The sequence below is a fragment of the Pyxicephalus adspersus genome, chromosome 2, assembly GCF_032062135.1.
Source record: "Pyxicephalus adspersus chromosome 2, UCB_Pads_2.0, whole genome shotgun sequence".
Classification (NCBI taxonomy): domain Eukaryota; kingdom Metazoa; phylum Chordata; class Amphibia; order Anura; family Pyxicephalidae; genus Pyxicephalus; species Pyxicephalus adspersus.
This window is the reverse complement of record NC_092859.1, coordinates 37,350,941-37,371,114: the sequence shown is the minus strand read 5'-3', so window position 1 is coordinate 37,371,114 and position 20,174 is coordinate 37,350,941. Positions and strand designations below refer to the sequence as shown.

The 20,174-nt window shown below is 35.6% G+C and overlaps 1 protein-coding gene across 1 annotated transcript in view; it reads left to right on the top strand.

The window, feature by feature from the left end:
- Nucleotides 1-19,959, top strand: part of GLRA1 (glycine receptor alpha 1) — a 90,752-nt gene extending 70,793 nt beyond the window's left edge. The window contains exon 9 of the mRNA XM_072400454.1: nucleotides 8,212-19,959. Within this exon, the coding sequence (XP_072256555.1) occupies nucleotides 8,212-8,502 (291 nt within the window). The 3' untranslated portion in view covers nucleotides 8,503-19,959. The remainder of the gene's footprint in view (nucleotides 1-8,211) is intronic.
- Nucleotides 19,960-20,174: the final 215 nt, after the last annotated feature.

The following is a 20,174-nucleotide window of genomic DNA, read 5'->3' as shown; positions in this document are numbered from 1 at the left end:
GGACAGAAATTGATAGAAAATATCACCAATGACAAGGTTATTTTATTCTTCCTTGCTCTTTACAACATAAGGAAGTCTTGGATTTACTTTACTTGAACTATCTAGTATCTAGTGTAACCTAAAATATTGCAGCTGCAGCATTCATTTTTTTTAATTTAGGCTAAGCAGTGCTTGATCATTCAGTAGAACAAAATTATCATACACTTGCACAACTTTGTGGCTAATGGTACATGCTTATACCCCTACCACCATAAAATAAAAGGAATTGTATTACATACAAAACCACTGTCTGTATACTTTCCATTGCTGGAAGATTAATGTGTATGTAAAGTCATATCTTCATTTTAGATATAGAGAAGTTTATAACCCGCTATCTGGGTATTTTGTACTGCCTGCATCCAGCTAGGAAGATTTACATTGACTTCCTGTCCTGGAGATGCAACAGAAAATGTTCCCTCCTCCTTTCTCTCCTCCTCCTTCTTTCTTGATAACAAGGGTTACTGGGACAAGTAAATGGGTAAATCTCCCCAGGAAAGTCACAGATAGCAATAAAAACCCTTTCTGTTTTCATCCTTAGAAAATGCCTTTTTTACAAATTATATAACCTTTCATGTCTGTGGATACCATAAAGTAAATATTTTCTATATTATTCCATATTTAAAAGTGAATATCCTGCCTGACATTAACCATTAAATGCCTAATATACCCTTCCTTAGCTAGAAAATTCTTCTCTGTGCTTCTGTCTGAACTCTTTTTACATTCCTATTGGGACCTGACTTTCCGTGACTTGATGGAACATAGAGCAGTGGTTTTAGAGACTGGGGTAAAGCTTTGCTTTAGGATTGAAGTTGGATCTTCCACTTCCAGGCATTTTCTACAGGTTATGGAAATTCTTTATATTGCTACAGAAATCCAAAGTCTCTCATTTCGCCATTACTGTGTGCAAGCCCTGCGGCCTGCTCTGCTGTGAATGGGTAATGTTATATTTAATAGATTTCTCTGAGAGAACAGAATAATTGATGTTATTCATTACTACAGCACCACAGAGTGCTGATCCCACTAATCACAGATTGAAAATACCATTGAAGTCTGTATTTTAATTCTGGGGAAAAATGGTTCTGCAGAGGTAATTCTGTATAAAAGGAAATGCGATCTATTTTCTACTGAACTTCTGTTGGTAGGTCAGCATTGCTTACAAAGCCAGTGGCAATGTGACGTTTAAAAAAAAAAAGTCAGACAATAGGAATGTCAAATCATAGCTGGTGGGAATTAGAGGGCAGGTAGCCAAGGCTATTAGGAGGAAAAGACAATCAAGACATATGCCAGAAGTGTAACTATGCTAAATAAAGTCCAGGGTGATTGGCATCATCATAAGGCTGCAGTACGGAGATCATTCTGTGCCCCGAGGCACCACTTTATCTATCTGTAATTGGTTTAGACATGTAGTTTTGATGGCTAGAGATTTCCTATAAAGCAAATGCCAGTGGTTCACAATGGACTTTATCCACACTTGAAGGTCTAGGAGCAGATATGGTAATCTTGTTAAAATCAAGACACTACCAAGACACAAGGCTATCATCAAGTAATAGATGCTGGGCAGCAGAAGTCCTAATGCATTCAAGTCCTAACCAAATTAATATAATATAGTATTATTTTCTTTATTGAGTGAGTGGCTTGATTAAAAATGTTTATGTACACTCAGTTTCCACTTTATTAGGCATACTTGTTCAACACCTTGTTAATACAAGTATGTCAATCACATAGCATTAAGATAATGCATTTAGGCATGCAGACATTGTCAAGACATCCTGCTGATCTGGATCGGGCTGATCGGGCTGGTCTTGAGTATTTAAAAAAACTGCTGACCTGCTGAGATTTTTCATAAAAACTATCTCTAGGATTTACAAGGAATAGTCCAAAAAAGAGAAAATATTCAGTGGGCAGTTTTCAGGGCTAAAATGCCTCATGGATGCCACAGGTCAGATGAGAATGACCACGGTGGTTGAAGCTGATAGAAAGGCAACTTTAATTCAAACAATCACTTATAGTGTACCTATCTTTTGAAGGCTAATGCATCAGGTCACAAAGTTCAAATCATCTCAAGCTAGTTTCTTGAATATGACATTGTGTTTACTATACTCAAATGGCCTCTGCAGTCACTAGATCTCAATCCAATACAGCACCTTTTGCATGTAGTGGAATGGGAGATTTGTGTCATGGATGTGCAGCCAACAAATCTGAAACAACTGTGTTATGCTATCATAGTAATATGGACCAAAATTCTTAATGGAATATTTCCAGCACCCTATTGTATCTATACTATGATATGTTATGGCAGTTCTAAAATCTAAAAGGGGTACCCATTGCTAGCAAGGTATACCAGGTGGCCAGTGAGTATATATTACCCCCTTCATCATTAAAAAACATGATATACCGCTTTTTCAGTCAAACTGTTTTACAATGTTACATTTCTATACTTTGCCTGTATGTGATTAGGCAAAAATCTCAAACATTGTAGCATCCTCTTTTACAAACAAACAAAATATAGACATTAGCATTTTGTGTATGTACAGTATGTAGCTTTTACTGTTTTTAGAAGGGTTCCAACAATGAAGATTGTTGAGCAAATATTATTAAAAAGGATAGCTGTTTGGTTAGTTACATTATATATTAATATTATATATAGCAGTGATGGATTCTCCATCAGTGAACGTTTAGTGAATGCCTATTTTGCCACTTAAAAAAAAAGAGACTCCCCATAGTACATTGAAAAATACAAACTGGCATGTATAGTGATTTTATTTTGTTTAAAGGAAGAATGGAATACCCTTTCTCTTTAAGGCAAGGTTATCATACAGAACCATGCCCATATTCTGTTCCTCAATAGCAAGCACTGTGCACACTTTTAGTTGACGGACACCTTCTCTGTTGTCTTTGCAAGAAGAACTTAATTTGAAGGTAAAGGTCTGTCATGACATAATGTGGCTTGCATATATATGTAAGAATGTAGGCAGCTTATATCAGCTATATGTGTAAGATGGGGTATACAGGGACACTTTTAGGATTTATTATTGCATATGGTGATTGTATGACTCTGTTAAAAGAAAAGCTTTACATTTAGGACAGTGGTCTAACGTAAAGCATCCATTGTGTCCCTCCATCTGTGTATGCTTCTTGCCTACAGTCTTGTGGAAGGATGCCATAAGAGTAGGCAATAATTATGTACAACCAGAGGTCCTGCCCTTTACACATCAGTGAAATGTGCTATTCTACATCCAGGGCGATAGATGAGTGCTATGGGTGTTAGAAAGAAAATGTGGGATATTTTAGGACTGCAAGTTATGGATAGTGTAGAAGCTTTTTAATTCTTAAATTCTTTTATTATTGGTTTCTATTTTTTGAGGACCAGTGGAAAACACCTTCTGTTCATGTACAGCAGCAAAGTCCTGGTCTTTTTATTGTGCTAAAACACAGTTCACTAACAGGACATCTGAAAGTCCTAAAATTCCTTTGGGATCCTGGAGGACTCTGCCACTGGACATCCATCAGTTAGAAAATTTCTTCTCACTGAAATGAAAGAAAAGTTTAGACTCTCATTTATCATTGTTCCTTGTAGTTAAATCTATTTGAAAATAAAAAATGTAAAAAAATTAATTATCCACAATTGTACAGAATGGCATAATTATTCTCCTTAGGCTTGAATTGTAATAATACATTTTTGTAATACATGATTGAGGGTCATGTCTGGGGAGGGTGGGTGGCAGAGGCAAACCAGGGGATATATGTTGTGAAACTATTTTATGAATGAAATTACATAATTGGTCATACTTGGATACTTGGATATCGGTGGATACAATAAAGACACTGTAAAAAAAAATTTGAAAAAATAATAATACATAATGCTGTCTAATTTAAAAGCCTGCTTTCATTTTTTGAAATGCAGTGGAAATTAGAAGTAAAACCTGATTATTTACTGGAACATGAACTTTTACGTTGTCCAGTTTTATTTAAATTAGCCCTGCAACAACAATTGTGTCTTGTAGAGTTCCTCATTTTACTAGTGGGATCAGGAATGAGGATCCCCTGCTTTGCACCTGCATATTTTATAGCACCCTCGACAAGGCTTCTCAAACATAACATGAATTTCAGAACAGATAAGGAAAAAGTCATTTAGGCATCCACACAATTAGAAATGCTGTATGTCTGCTGATGATCTTGGTAATATGCTGGAAAGATAATGGATTCATTCAGGATTATTAAAGGAAATGTTACTGTTAGAGATGAGTGATTTATTATAATGTTATCCTGTCCTGCTTTGAACACTGGATGACAGATCTAATAATAGCTCAGGGAATCCTGGATTTATTTGTGCAGAACCTGCAGAATTTTTTAATAAACAGGCATAAAGCTGTCATGGACAGAAGGGGGGCATTCTAACTACCCTACCCCTATTTTCTGGTTATTCAGATCCCTTGCTTGGAAAAAAGACCCCATGCTACTTACAAAAAAAAAAATACCACTTTGGGACATCTCCCAAGCAAGGTAAAAGAAGGATATGCATGTACATTGTTGCCCCGTAATTCTACACATGTCCCCATACTATAGATTATTTTTCCCCCAAGTCAATTCTTAAATAAAAATGTAAATATTTAAAGTGATAATACTTAACTATTGTTTGATGGCTAAGCAGAAGTAGTATGTGCAAGTTACCCTTCCCTCAGGAACATCCTTTGCTGGTTACACTTCTTTTTGGTTCACTTCATTGTATGTGTTCTGCTTTGCATCCTTTGATATAGACATATAGAAGGTTACATGACTACCCAGAAGAGAAGGCAAGACCCAAAGTACCATGATCTTTTCAAAATAAGAATTAGTAAAGGATGCTGAAGTGTAACTTGCATGCTCTACCTTGCACCCCTCATCTAAAGTAAAACATAGTTTTTGGGTATAAAAGAAACAACAGTAAGACATTAATTCAATTTCTTTTGTGTTGAAAACGTCACTAAACAAATGTCTATTGAACTGGAGAAGTGTCCGGGATCTTAGAGACTCTCCACCATACGAATCACTGAAGTAACCTAGCGAGCTAGAGGATGACATATAACTTTCAGCTACTTTTTGTTAAGGACAATTTAAGAAGCTTGCATATTTCTCTGAATGTAAAACTAAACTTCCAACAAATACTTTTAGTATTATAACTCAAATTTTAACAAAGAACTAATGCCTCTCATAGCTTTGGTCCAGAGGGAGCCAAAACCAGCCCCCGAGCAACTGCTGCCATTTTGCTACACAGAAGAAAAATATTATTTTCTGACATTCACTCCAAGGGCAGTAAAATCAATTCCTTAGATCAAAATCATGCTCCTTCATCTTTTAGAATTGAAAATGTTAGATAATATTAGTCACAAAAATATTTGTAGTTCTTTATTACTGAAAACTAGAACATGCTACTAACGATCTAAAGAAACAGTTACAAATGTTTGTTATGGTCAAATAAATATACAATATATACAATATTATTAAAAATAAGTTGTTTCTCCAGTTTTACTACCATTACTGTAAAGAGTTCCTTCTTGATGTGTTCTCTGATTTCCCCTGATCAGAGAATGGACCCCAATATAAAACCCCTTCCAGTACATACACAATATGTATAGTAATGTTTTCCAGCATTATGCCCTGTTATAAGTATATATATATATATATAAGTATATGATAATAAACATCCTCCCACTGAGAGCATAGCCACTGATGCACCACTGCTTTCATATCATCATCACATAAAAAAACTTCCCCTTGAAGCTTCTTTGAGCAGTCCAGAGCATTCTGCTTCCATCACACTAGTGGGACTATTCTCAAACATTTCAATCTATTCATAGACGACTCTATGCCTGATTTTTTAAAGCTCTCCAAGGTTGGGGAAGATACCCTTTCATCGGTTAACCTGGGTCATTCAGCAATCCTGGAATGTAATCCTAAAAAGTAATTTACGATTTGTTTTCAGTCATGTACAAGATCCATTACAGGTTTGCTGTATCTCCTATCTTCACTGATAAAAGTGTATTTTCTCCATCTTTGGAAAGCTTTAATAAATCAGGTCCATTAAATATAGAGTTGTGTGGCCACAGTAACAGTAGCTTTGTCTGGTACAAACCAAAGTCATCATTTCAGGAGAAGAACGTCATACCACCTGTGAAGCAGAGTGGTGTAAATTTATTGTTTGCTTTGCTGCTTCTAGATTAGGGCAATATGCAATCATTATATCATCTATAAATTCTGCATTGTATCAGGCCATCTTGAAGTTGAAGTATGGACATTGATTTTCAGTGCAATATTACTCTGATGTGCGCTTGCAAATCCACCCAAAGATGGCTGGAAATGGAAAATGCATGGCTTAAAGCCCTGAAATCAGGTTAAAGCCCTGATCTGAATCTGTTTAAATGTTGTGGTAGGATTAAAGACATACACTTTATATAGGAAACCCCACAGACATCTTACAATTAAAGAAATGTTGCATGGATGCATGGTCAAACATTTCACAGAAATCATGTAAGAGAAAGATCTTCAACAAGTAATTTCCTATTTGTAAATAGGCTGTACCTATTTTACCACAGTACATTATATGTATTAAAATTTTTGTAGAATTTTTTATTGAATATAAATGTATTATCATCTGTATTTGAAGGGCATTTGGATCTAATCTAATTGCCTGTAAAATATGGTAAACACTGCAACAAGTTTCATGGGTTGTGCATATTTCCCATATAACTATATATAAAAGGGTGAAATTCTTTTTTAATAGGTTGCCTGTTTATCCAAAATTTAATAGCTATTTTTTTTTCTTTGTTTTCATTATAGGATTTTCCATTATTTTTTTAAATGTATTCTCCTGCCCAATCTCCTGCCTTCTTCCAAAACTTTTTATTAATAATTTTTACCAGCATAATATTTTTTAGATGCAGAGCTATATTAGAAAAATGATTTTATTTACCAAAATCCACTGCAAATGAAGTTAGTATTGCAGTTTAATAAAAAAGATTAATGAGCAAAGTATGTATAAGCAAAGTTTTACATACACTTTAACACATTATGTAAATATTAACAATCTTGAATTCAAAAAGATCTAGTAGGAATTATATAGACCAATAAAGCTTAGATAGCACTTTTTAAAAACAATCTTAAGGGAAATCCTAGTACTAAGACCTGTGCCATTGAATATTTTTTTTTTTTTTTGCTGTATATGTTTATTTTATTGTACAATTTCTTGAATAATTCTGGTCCCCGAAACAGATGCTCAATTTACAAAAGCTGTAGTTACATCACTGTAATCTAAATTCTTTAGAAAGAGAAAGGTTAATAATATCAGGTTTAAACAAGGAAATATGATTTGGTAACTCATCCCCAGCATTAGATATGTAATCTACTTTGTGGCATTTGCTCTCTAATTCCTCAAGCTGCTGCTGCCTTTGCTATGGAAACACCGGACCGTTTGCCAAGTGGTGCTAATAACGTTCACTTTAGAGACTTGTGTATCAAAGGTATTAGCAGGTATATCAACAAAAGTATTTAAAATCTTTTGCAGTTTTGTTTGAGACAACAGGTACAAATTAGTTTAATCCTTAGAAAATACTACACAATGAATTTTAGAAAATAAAAATATTCAATGAGTGAATGTAAATGCATACTTTATTTGAAGACATTTCTCTATCTTAATTGACTCAGTTTTCAAAAGCATGAATGGGTTTTAAAATAACCCATTTTGCTGTTGTCAGAATGCAAATTTGATTACTAATAAGTATGGAAAACATTCCAATGCTGGATTGTAAAAGAAAAGTATAGACATAAAAATAAACTAATAAGGCTATATAAGGATATCTAATAGGTTGCAGGGGTTGTGTTAGACCAATGCAACCCAATTGCTGCTCCCCCAGGTAGAGCAGTGTTTCCTTGCTGCATGCCAGTGACAGGGACAGGCTGTATTAACATCATTTTTACACTAATATGGAAAATAAGACATTGAAAATGACAAGCCTGCCATTTTGGTGCATAAAGTTTAATCAGACTTAAATTTTCCCTATAATTCCATATTTTATTTGTGTGGATGCCCAAATGACACAACTTCACAATATGATAGTGAGGATGAGAGAGCCTAATGGAGAGGGTGCAATGATCCTGTCTTATTTTGAGTAGAGCCCTATGATCAATCTTTTGCAGGAGGATGACACCGGTGAAGGGCGCTTCAGCTTTGCTGCCTACGGAATGGGCCCTGCATGTCTCCAGGCCAAAGATGGGATCTCTGTAAAGGGGAACAACAACAACAACCCCACCAGCTCTGCACCCCCAGCTTCAAGATCTCCAGAAGAGATGCGCAAGCTCTTTATTAGCCGGGCCAAGAAGATTGACAAGGTGTCCAGAATCGGCTTTCCTTTGGTTTTTCTTATATTCAACACTTTCTACTGGATCATCTACAAAATTGTACGTAGTGAGGATGTTCACAAGCAGTGAAGTGGGAAGCAGGCTGGGGGAGGGAAATTGACAAAATAGAGAATTTTGGAAAAAAAACTGAAAGTTGAAGATTGAAGAGCAAAGAAATTGAAGTGAAGCAATTTTATCAATGGGGAAATTTAGGAGTGAGACTTACTGTGCTTTGCATATGTGTACCCTATGCATTTTGCTTCTATATGTCGGGGACACAAATGTCATTAATTTGTTTCGAAATCATAAAATTTGAAGGGAAATAAATTAGGTAAGGATGGGTCACTTCAAAACAGATAAATGCAAAACAAAACTAATGGGATAACATAAAAATGCTGTTTTGGGAAAATGGAGGCAAAAGGCATTGTCTTCAGAAGTACAAAACAAAATATGTTATCGTCAAAAACAAAAAAAAACTTTGTATCAAGTTTGTGCAATAGCAATGCAGAAATGCATGATTTCAAGAATGTGGCAATATATCTACATATATCTAAAAAGTGGGGGCTCCATGAAAGGGGGTTCAATGATGTACATAGGCCTTAAGTATTCCATTGGGAGGGAATGGGAAAAAGGTTGCTGGTCCTGATTGGATCCAGAATAATGGTGGTAAAATCTAGAGAAGTGCCGGGGATTAAAAATGTGTAAAATATGCAACATATAGTCATGCCTAAGTATATTCTAAGATGCACACTAAATAATGTTAGTATTTTAAACTTTTATTTGCTTACAGCTTACAAACTGGGCTCCGTGAGCCAAGGTTTATGGAGATGAATAGATGTACAGAAGTTGTGGGATTTATTTTAGAATCCTGATATTTATGAAAATGAAGTCCGGATTGAAGTGGTTCGAAATTTTGTATGATAGAAAATGCAATAAAGTAGCAACTAGCTCCTTATAATTACAGTACTTTAGTCTTCAAATGTTAGCATTGTTATTAGATTGCTCAGACTATAGTGTTTTCATTTAAAGAAAAATCTATCGTTGTACATTATGGATATGGATAGTTAGTAGTAGTTATTCACATTCAACTGTTCCGTAATGTTGAAAATATTTTGCTGCTTATTCTGGAATCTTCTTTGGTTTTTAGGAGAGTCAGGAACATACCATAGCAGGTACCTCAAATACCATGATCCAATCATCAATAAATGTTTTATTGTTAATTGTCCAAGAACATGATAGGGGGTATAAAAGTTTGTACAACCACCCTGGTATAATTCTAAATCTGATTTCATGTTGCCATAAATTCTGGGACAGGACTTTTGTGGATGAAGATGTCAAATTTCGCCCTTGTGTTTAAGGATAATCATCCAATTTTGATATAGATGGCCTCCTTCTTGCAAACCATTCGTCATCACTGTCTAAAATGTTCACCCCATTGTCCTGTTCTGTAAGGTAAAGGAAGACTGCCAAGTTCTGACCCATAATGTTTTCCCTTTTGTGTTCTTTTTAGAACTGGAATAAGCAGTAAAATGTCTTCAACATCAGTCATCAGAGTTCAGTTGAATGTGTTCACTACAAGTTATACCATACCCTGAAAAACGTTGTGGATAAATGGAGAAGGTTTTTAGAATAGTGGGACCCAAGGATCAAAAATGTAAAATATCTGTACTCACTGCTATAGTAAGAAGCAGTAAAAAATTTTCTGATATCTGCTTCCTGAAACCCAAAAAGAAGTATCATAAGGCCCTGCTTTCATGAGTTGTAGTAATACTAAAAAAAGATCAAATGAAAGTCTTCTCTGTTCATGCAATTCACTCCAAATCCTTCTAAAAAAAAAACAACTTACATATTAAATTATTTTTTGATCTATTTTTTTCAAAACTTTTTCCATGATCTGAAGTAAACTGCATCAACAAAAAAAATGGGTTTTAGCAGCAAATAATTTATTTTTTTTATATTTCTTACAGTGGATGATGTGTTGGGTTAATCTCACATGCGCATACACCAGAAGGTATATGCTCAGATAGTGGGAGTTCCACAACTGTTTGGATGCTTTGAAGCTTATATTGTTGTATGGAGATTGACTGGTCAGTGTATTTTTAGCTCCATTAAGCTCCAGAACACAAAATAAGGCAAAGTTTTATGTCTTTTTGCTCTATGGTGCTTAGTATGTGAAATGTGTACACAAGTATTAGAAAAGCTTACAGCATGCTTTAGGCCTTTAGGGCTTCAGAGAAGCTGCAGTAAAGTTGCAATTACTTTGGAACAACTTGTTTTCTGTGCACATTACTTTTTCAAATAAAGTAGCCCACATGATTGAGGCCTCATTGGTGAGTGACCTCGATCCTATCAGAGGCCAGGAGCTGATTTAGTTGATCAGCAATCACTTGACAAACATTTAAAATTAGTTTTGAATTGACTTATTTACCCATAATTAAAGCACTCTAGTTATACTTGATAACAATTCCATTTGTAGTGTATGGTAATTTAGAAGCTGGTGTGTAAACTGAAATAGGTGAACGCCAAAAGAGCTTAATTGCATAGTTTAAATGTACAGATTTTTGCAGTCTTCCAGATCTAGAAAAAATCTATTTATGTGTCTCTGTATTAAGATGATATTGAAATGGTTTTATATTTAAAGATGTCAAGAATACAGGGTAGGTGTGGTGATAATGATGAGATTTCTTATCCTCAGTAAAGTACTTCAGTATTTTGAATACTAGCTTTGATGTCCAAGAGCCATAATGACAATGACTTCTTAGATTCTCTTAAAGCTGAAGTCATGTCAGCACCATAATATTACTATGTAGTTTCCCCAACCCATTACCTCTGTACAGAAAAGGTTAATTTTTATCTAGGGGAAAGGGGATGGCAGGAATACTTTTTTTCTGAAATACCTTATTCTTTATTCTAACAGGTTTCCACCCAGCCATACAACCTGTCTCACAAAACCATTCCTTTTCACCTGTTGTCTCATTGCAGTGTCTCCAACATTACCATGTACAATGCATGACCACTATAGTATGTGAGGGCATGGAGGGGGCACCTACATTGGGAGCTGTAGGGAGATTATTATTATTAATACACAGTATTTATATAGCGCCATCATATTATGCTGCGCTGTCCATAGCCGTGTCACTAGCTGTCCCTCACAATCTAATGTCCCTACCACAGTCATATGTCATTAATATAGTCTAAGGTCAATTTTTGGGGAGATAATGGTTAAAAGCATTAAAAACATGTAAGGTTGGGTTGAAAGATCTGTACTTTAGCAGTACAGCAATCAGGACCCTGTATAAAGGTAAGGAGATATTTTTAATACTGGTCAGTAATATTGTAATAATAATATTGTACGGTCATTAGGGTTACCAAAAATCTTAAATAATTTAAAGCATGGAATGTTCAGAATGCAATTTTGGAACCTGAGCGGTAAAAGGTTGAAGGAACTGTATACAAATATAAATATCTATTGTACAATTGACTTTAGAAGTCCTATTCTGTATGTAAATGTTGGGACTGAACTAGTGCATTCATCCTGAGATGTTGCTTTTTTCCTGCAGACAATTTACCCTATCATACTATTTATGTATTGCTTTTCTCTCCTGTCTTTAGGTTGCTTTTTGTAAATTTGCCCTCTCACTAACAGTTTACAATTTTGATCAGTTCTTTTGGGAGTTGGGTAACCAATTTTTCTATATTTTTAATTACAGAAAACGATGTTATCAGAAAAATAGTAAATGGTTTCTGACAGAATTCATCATAAATTGCAAGGCACAGAACAAATATAAATTGAAGATTGCTAGTATTTGTACCTATAGAAGTGAACAGTGAAAGAACTGTTTGTAGTGTTAATAGAAAGGTCAAGCATAAAACATGCTTTTTATTGGAATCTAATAAAAATAAATTGTAGTTATGTAGCTATTAATTAAATAGTAAATCAGGGTAAAGGAAACACATTAGGGTGATTTACTAATGCAATCTGTACTATTCAAATGGTAAAGTGAAAGCAGGGGATGTTTCACTTACCTTAGTAAATAAAATGAAGCTCTGTTGACTTCAATCATTAATTGCAATGCAAGGGAAAGCACATTTTATTTATTAGATTTCCTTGCATGAGATTGGGTATTTTGCATAGTAACTTTTTACTGCATTCACTAAGCTATATGACCTATCCCTTATAATATGACAATTAGGTTAGTAAATAAACAGCCCAAATTATTTTACTAAATCAATCCTATTGAGTTCAACTAAAAGACAGAAATAAATAGAAACCTCCACCCTCAGATTCCTTAACCAGGGAAATGCCAACAGGGGGAAATGTCCCTTCTGATCCTTTATGGGAATTATATCAGTTTCTTCTTTGAATGAGCAATCTATAGTATTGATTTTACAAATTATTAGCCAGTATTGTCGCTCCAACATGTTCAGTTCTGTAGCTGTTGGGCTGAACACGCCCCAATGTTTGGGTTTAAGAGGAATTCAAATGAAGTCAATAGGGGAGAAATTCCTCTGGTTTGTTATGGACTCCGGAGGGTCACTAGAGCAGATAAATGTACAGAAATAGCAAGAAAGCTATGCTATGCCTCAGGAAAATATTGGTCAAAGGTCAAAGAGACCATTTTATGCAGTTTGGTTGGCGACAATGAAAAGACCCTACCATTTAGGTTGCTAGGTCTTAGGAGGACCTTTCCAATGGCTTTCTTAATCTGCCTACAAAAATTAGGCAGACCTTCGAGCAGAGACAGAAGACATTGGGCAATTCGTAAAATAATAGGTCTCATAGCAGAAGCAGAAAGCCTTTGAGGGTTGTTACCAAAACATTAGTTAGATATTATAGCAAAGAGAGATGACCTCTTCTGATATTAATATTATTAGTACACAGTATTTATATAGCGCTAACATATTATGCAGCGCTTTACAAAGTCCATCGTCATGTCACTAGCTGTTCCTCAAAGAGGCTCACAATCTAATGTCCCTACCATAGTCATATGTCTTTAATACAGATTAAGGACAGTTTTAGAGGAAAGCCAATTATCTTAACGACATGTTTTTGGGATGTGGGAAAAAACCCACACAAACACAGGGAGAACCTGAAATCTCCATGCAGTGTCCTGGCCTAAGCGCTGCAAAGGCCAGAGTGCTAACCACTGAGCCGCCATGCTAGTATAACTTTTGTTTTTGCTTGAGGGTAGAGGAGCAGGAGGTTGTTTAAGTTGATCTGTATTTCAGTCATCCACTCTATTGCATCTTCAATTGTTGTAAGGGGTTGGCCAGCACGCTTTTTCTCTAAATATCAGGCATTCCTTTACATTTATCAGCCTGTAAAGCATTATTACAGCTTGGTTGTGTTGAGGCTGACGAAGAAGCCAATCATACCCATCTCCTACCACCTCCATGCCTAGCATCATCATCCTTTACTTTACCTCGGCCCATGTTGCTCCTAATTGTACAATGTACAACATATAATATTTTGTAATTTAGCACAAAGTAGTTGTGATACTTTTGTGTAATGGAATTCTTATTTTAGAATTGTATGCAAAGTGTAATAAAGGGGTGACAGATATGTAGTTGTACAACATGTGACCCTTTTCCTATTTCACGGAGCAGTACAAGAAATGTGCGGTATCTGTCTCAGCATTGCAGCCTGTCTAGTAGATGTAGTGATGAACTGAAAAATGACAATACAGAGCCAGTCTATCTAATTGCAGTAAACCACAGCTTTTAGTCTTCAACCCCTAGGTTTTTAAACCTTTCAGTCCTAATAAAATATCCAGATCATTAGAAGAAAAGTGCAGTATTGGTTTTTATATAATTTATGATGATTTCATAGTTAATACATTTGCCATAAATTGACAAATTTATAGAAGGACCATTTTTACATGGCAATCACACCAAATTTAGTAATTCCTTCCTCTGAGGTCCTGCATGTTCTTTACCAATTTAGTTGCCGTTCTATGTACTTCTAGTCCCACAAAATCCTTTTTGTTAACTTGTCCCCTTGAATATGTCCTTTTGTTGTTCTCTTGGAATTTATCATAAAACCATTAGGCCAAATTAAAGAGTTTCCTTGTAAGATTGGCAGGATCATATTTTGTGTGTTCATTCTGTTCATCTAGTGTTATCCAAATGTATCACATTCAATCAGAAATGAACCCATCCTAAAAATGAAGACACAAAAGGATTATCACCTAGGCTTTTTAGCTGTTTTTTCCTCTTTACCAATTTTTAAAATTTATGAATAGAATTAATAATCCTGTATACAAGCCCAGAACAGCAATCATTACTGAAAACAGTCCCATGCAGGCAACTTATCCTAAAACGGACCTAAAATGGTCCAAAATACATTATTTTATTAAACTTATGTGTCTGACAAAAAATGAGGAAATGCTGTTAAAATACACAATCGTTTGGGCATATTAAACCCATAACATTGAAAACATTAGGTTGTCTGATTGAGTTACTGCACATGACTGCTCTCTATGCCATGGCACTCTGTCCTATACTTGTAGTCTGTGATATGCATATCATGTTCTTAGTTTCATATAAGATATCAGAAGTATCTACCCCTTGATAAGCGGTCTTCAGTCTTTATGCATTATTTATTCCAATTATCATCAGACACAGTGAAGGGTTGGTCCAACCAAAATTGCTATTTTGGCTCTCGATAGATACAAGTGGGCAGAATCACTAATTGACCTTTGGTATTTTTTTTAAAAATGTCAAAAGAAATTCACTAGAAGTCAGACCTGAATACATGAACCAGTAAGACCTCACCAGGGCTAGTGACATGCCAAGGCAAAGTAATTAATGGAAAATGGAATTAAAAACCATCTCTGCTGACTTCTATACAAAGCCAAAATATCATTTAAGGTGGACACACACCATTATATGTGTGACTCCGTGTCTCTGCTAATTTATATCTGCAAGCAGAGTTACTAGGGGAATTGTGACTGCACTTACAGCACTTTGAAATACTTGTAAGCACACTTTAATGTCATGCATGTTGGCTTTCATCACTCACAAGTCATGTAAATGTTCTGTATCTAGAAATCTCTACCATATTCAAATTATGGCTGTGTCCAGCCTGTGACACTGTATGACCTATGAGTAATATTTGAATACATTTGCAAGCATATATGTAAATTATTCCAAACCCTGACAGAAGTTGCACTCAGTCTGCATTTTTTGAAGTTGCAAACGCAAGCTGTTATCTAATTGTCCGTGCTGAGTATAAAAAATGACATCTAAATTCTGCAGAGATACTAATGGAAAAAGTAACGTGTAAGGGAAATGGTGTGTAAAAGCAGAGAAAAAAGATGTACAGAAATTATTTTGAATTTGTTAGTTGATCCTACCAAGGGTGATGTCCTAATGGTTACCATGGATTACAGACGTAATAATAGCCCTATTTTTTTTTTTTGCCAAATGTATATAAAACTAATGGAAGGGGAGGTAGACAAAGACTCCTGAGAGTAAGGCCACCTGTGCTACTAAAGATGAGACCGACCCACACAACCAAAGTACTGCATCCATTTACAATGCATGCACTCACAAAATGTCTTCAGGAGTCACAACAGCAGACACTCTATGAATGATTCTCCTCTATTTGACCAGGATTGGTTCCTCTATTCATTAGATGATAATTTCCTATTGTGACATCTGTGCACTATGACAGTTGGCCACAAGGTGGCAGAACAAGTCATTGTTTTAATAGGCACTGAAATGAGAAATTTGAACAGCAATCAACATTCAGATGAATTGACAGGGGAATCATTTAAAAATATGCCCCCTGATGTGCAAGTTGCCAGTGCAATTAGACAACAGGAAATGTAATAGTGGAATTCAACAGCTACTCTGCTGAGTTTGTGTCTTGATTTGACATAAAACCTAATAGTATATAGTCAGAAAAGTACACATTTTTTAGGACATGCTTCCACCTGAAAGGGGTGATTTATAAGAAGCCAGTAAAGTGCAAGTAGAATGTGTCACATAATAAGGTATAATAGGGCTTTCAGTTCTGTTTGTGCTGACACTTGGTGTCTGTCTACCAAATGTCTTTGTGCACCACAATTATCCCCTCTGTACATCAAAAACATTTTAGCTTCACCAACTGGCAAATATTTCTTGAAATAGAAAAGTTATTTCCATAAGTAATAGTTTAGGTTTAGGCAAATTCTGTGATACATTTTCCTAATAAAATCCTGAACACAAATGTCCATATTCAGGAGAGGGATCTTACATTTTGGATTCAGGGGGTCAGTGCTGCATTTTGAAGGCTTGGTATATGTCATATTAATGTCATAGACCAAGCTTACAGTTGCTGCAGTTTTATTGAACCAACTGGCCTGTGATGTCATTATATATAGATTTCATTTTGGATTTTTTACATATACATTTGTAAATGTTATCAAGTGCCTTTGCATAACAGAATAATGTGTGATTCCATGGTTTATTTCATGGTCCTCTGAATAGTACATGGCTAAATAGTATAGCTTAATACAGCTTTAGAATGGTTAAACTTCTGGTCAGTTTTTTTTGTAGTTTTTGTCCCATTGGGGAAATTTACCTTTATTTTTGCTCACTTCTTGTCATAAGGGCACAACAGAAAGTGAGAAGGAATCACTACAAAGAGGTAAAATACAATCTTAGACATTTGCCACTTGTCTCCTTTGAAGGATTATAGTTGTTCAACCAAAATATTATAATACACTGTCCTGGTAACAATGGTCATCAGGAGAGACAAAGAGAGCAAATCTCCCCCAAGGTGACAGAAAACCTACAGAAAATGTGACATTAGTGTTATTCCTTTCAAGCTCTTTCTAAAACACAAAAAATATTATTGTTCAGATTGCCCTGGGTACTTGGGAGAGGATGTGTGCTGGCTCCAATGGCGCTAAACTGGTGTACCCCTCAGAATAAATGACATGGCTTCTGGTGTTAGGTATTGGCTTTATTCATTGGTATAAATCATAGGCTGTCCTGTGCTGGTGGCTGCCAGCATCATGAATAACCCATTGCTTTATATATATTGAGAAGACATCCAGGCTTCTCCCAGCAGTCCCTGCTGTTTTGTAAAAGCTTCACCTGGCAGGTAGTAGTAGGACAATAAAGATAGAAATACAGGGCTAGGTCATTCTGATGGACACGTGATTCAGTAAAGGTAAAAAATATCATTGTTTTGGTAGTTTTTTTTTTTTTTTTTAGTCCACAAGGATCAGTACAAAAACATTATTAACGGTTCTGCAATAATTAGGCTGCAATGGAGACCCTTTGTGAACTTTAAAATGTTTTGCAATCTAAAGAAATACTTAAACTGTTTGCACATCATTTTTGATTAAATCTGTTGTCCCTCAAGCACTTCATAATTTTTAATTTACTTTCAAGGCTGTTGGGTTACAATGGCAGTGAATCAATTATTATCTGAAGCTATTACAAGGCTTGAATGCTGCCTTCACATTTATACATTGTGGGACCCTGCAAGAATATAAAACATTTCTTCTCTTTACTGTTCTCCATTGAAATGTTTATTTTTTGATTCACTCTTGTGTGCTACGATTAACGTCACTTACCCTGATGCTTAAAATTTATAGAATGAGGCAGTGGAGGATCGGATATAGAGATATGTACATCAACTCATGATGAGCTCCTAATAAATAAAGCTCCAGACTTTATTCTGTTTATTTACCCCTGGTAATAAAAGCTTTAAACAATCAGATTATTATTCATAGTCCAGTTTCAACCATCATGGTGTTAGCGAATGTGGTTTTGGAGTCCTGGCCCGTTATAGAACAAGAATGATCCAAATTCTTTTCTATTAGAGTGAAACAGAAGAATCTGTATTGTAAGTGGCACTTTAAAACAAAAGCCCCCTGTAAAGAGGAGCGATTAGATTTATGACCACAATACCTTTCTCAAGGGGCACTATAGTACCTGGAAAATCTTCCCTTGTGATATTTCTAAGATTGTTGGATGCCAATACTATGCCTGGCAGTGATGTGGGGGCTGACAACTTAGCACAATGCTTGATGTGTTAGAGAATATGTAGATGTTCCTGAAACTGTGGTTGGTAAAGAGAGAAAGAAATGAGCACTGAAGGTGGGATAAGTACATCTACTACCTCCACTTTACTGGGGACATTATTGAAATAAATTTTATTTTTGCAGCAATGGCACTTTAAATTATTTCAACTTGCTAAAAGCAATAAGTACAAATCAGACATCTTTTTGCTTTCTTATGCTTACCATGGTTTCTGTAACTTATGAAAGTAAAACTTGCCACATCTGAATAGAAAAGCCTGGCTCCTGCTAGCATGCTGCAGAGAAAGAGCCCTAGGCTACTTACACAAGTCAGATGATTCTCATCCAATATTTGCCTCAAGAATCTGGCATGTGTACAGCGCTGGTGGAGCCACAATCGATGACCGAATGTAATGGAAGGGGAGAGAGCACAGCGGGGTACCGCTCCATAATTCCCCCCCCCCTATTAAGAATGGCGCCGTATGTACAGCAATTCAGTCCTTTGACCTTGGAAAAGATTGTGAAAGATCCTTTCCAATGACAATTGCTGAACGTGTGTACATAATCTTACTCTCTGTGTGGAATCAGATATCTGCATGCAGAGGATTTACATGCTCCATGTTGAGCCAAAGTTGGATCTATCCAGTCAGCAGGGGTTGAATAAGACACAATGGGGTTGAATGAGCACAATGGCAGGGTAAAAAAGGCTTTGCTATTCAGGCTGTGGCTGTTTTAAAAAAAAAACTGTAAAGCTTTTCTGGACTTTAGCTTTGATGAACCCTGAATGTGTTTTACTAATACAAACTGCAGATTTATTTGGTTTTTAGCTGCACAGTTCTAACAAGTGTGAAAGGCTAGTCAGAAACTGCTGAACTATGTACTTCCTACTGGCAGATATGATCCCCTACCTTGTATGGTTTCTCTTGCTATGTTACAAATCCCTGGCACTCGCATGAAGAAAGTATCCAGTAAAAGTCAATGGTTATAAAAGAATAGCATGAGCAATTTCTCTGTCATATCAAACCTCTTTTCCAAATACTGAAGTATCCAGACTGGGATCCTAGCTAAGAGTTTGTTCTATATCTCAGACATGGATGTGTTTTCAAAGCCAAGAATTACAATGTAACAGGAATGGACGTGCTGGAAAAGAAATGGGGAGAATGATAAGGACTTCTTTCTAATAAGATGTCTGTATTATCTTTGTCAGTGGCACTAAGTGCTTCCATATCCTGCAGCTCAATGAAAAATAAAATAAAATGCAAACTGCTTTCTTTATGCAATTGTTTTATAAAATGGCAGAACAAAGATAGTACATGAGTCTGTAGCAAACACTTATACTCTCTTGCATGACAAAGCAAAAGTTACACTTTTTTTTTCTTTGCCTTGTAAAGCAAGAAAAATAAAATAAAAAAAAGACTTTGAACATGGAATGTAACATTTGGTGTAACTGTACATATGAATAAAAATATATTTATTATTCCATGTATCATCCATCTCAGTTCTGACTGAAAATAAAGTTTTCTGAAATTTTTGTGGTTGCTGATTGTTTGATCATTTGTTTGTGAGAATAAATTGTATCCAACACCAACTATTCACTATAGGATCATCACGAACAAGAGGGCACTCTGTGTCTGGTGGAAAAGAAATTTAATCTCTGGATAAGGAAGGGATTCTTCACTGTAAATTCTGAGAAAATGTGGAATCGGCTCCCTCGGTAAGTAGTTTCAGCAGCTTGGTTTGTTTAAG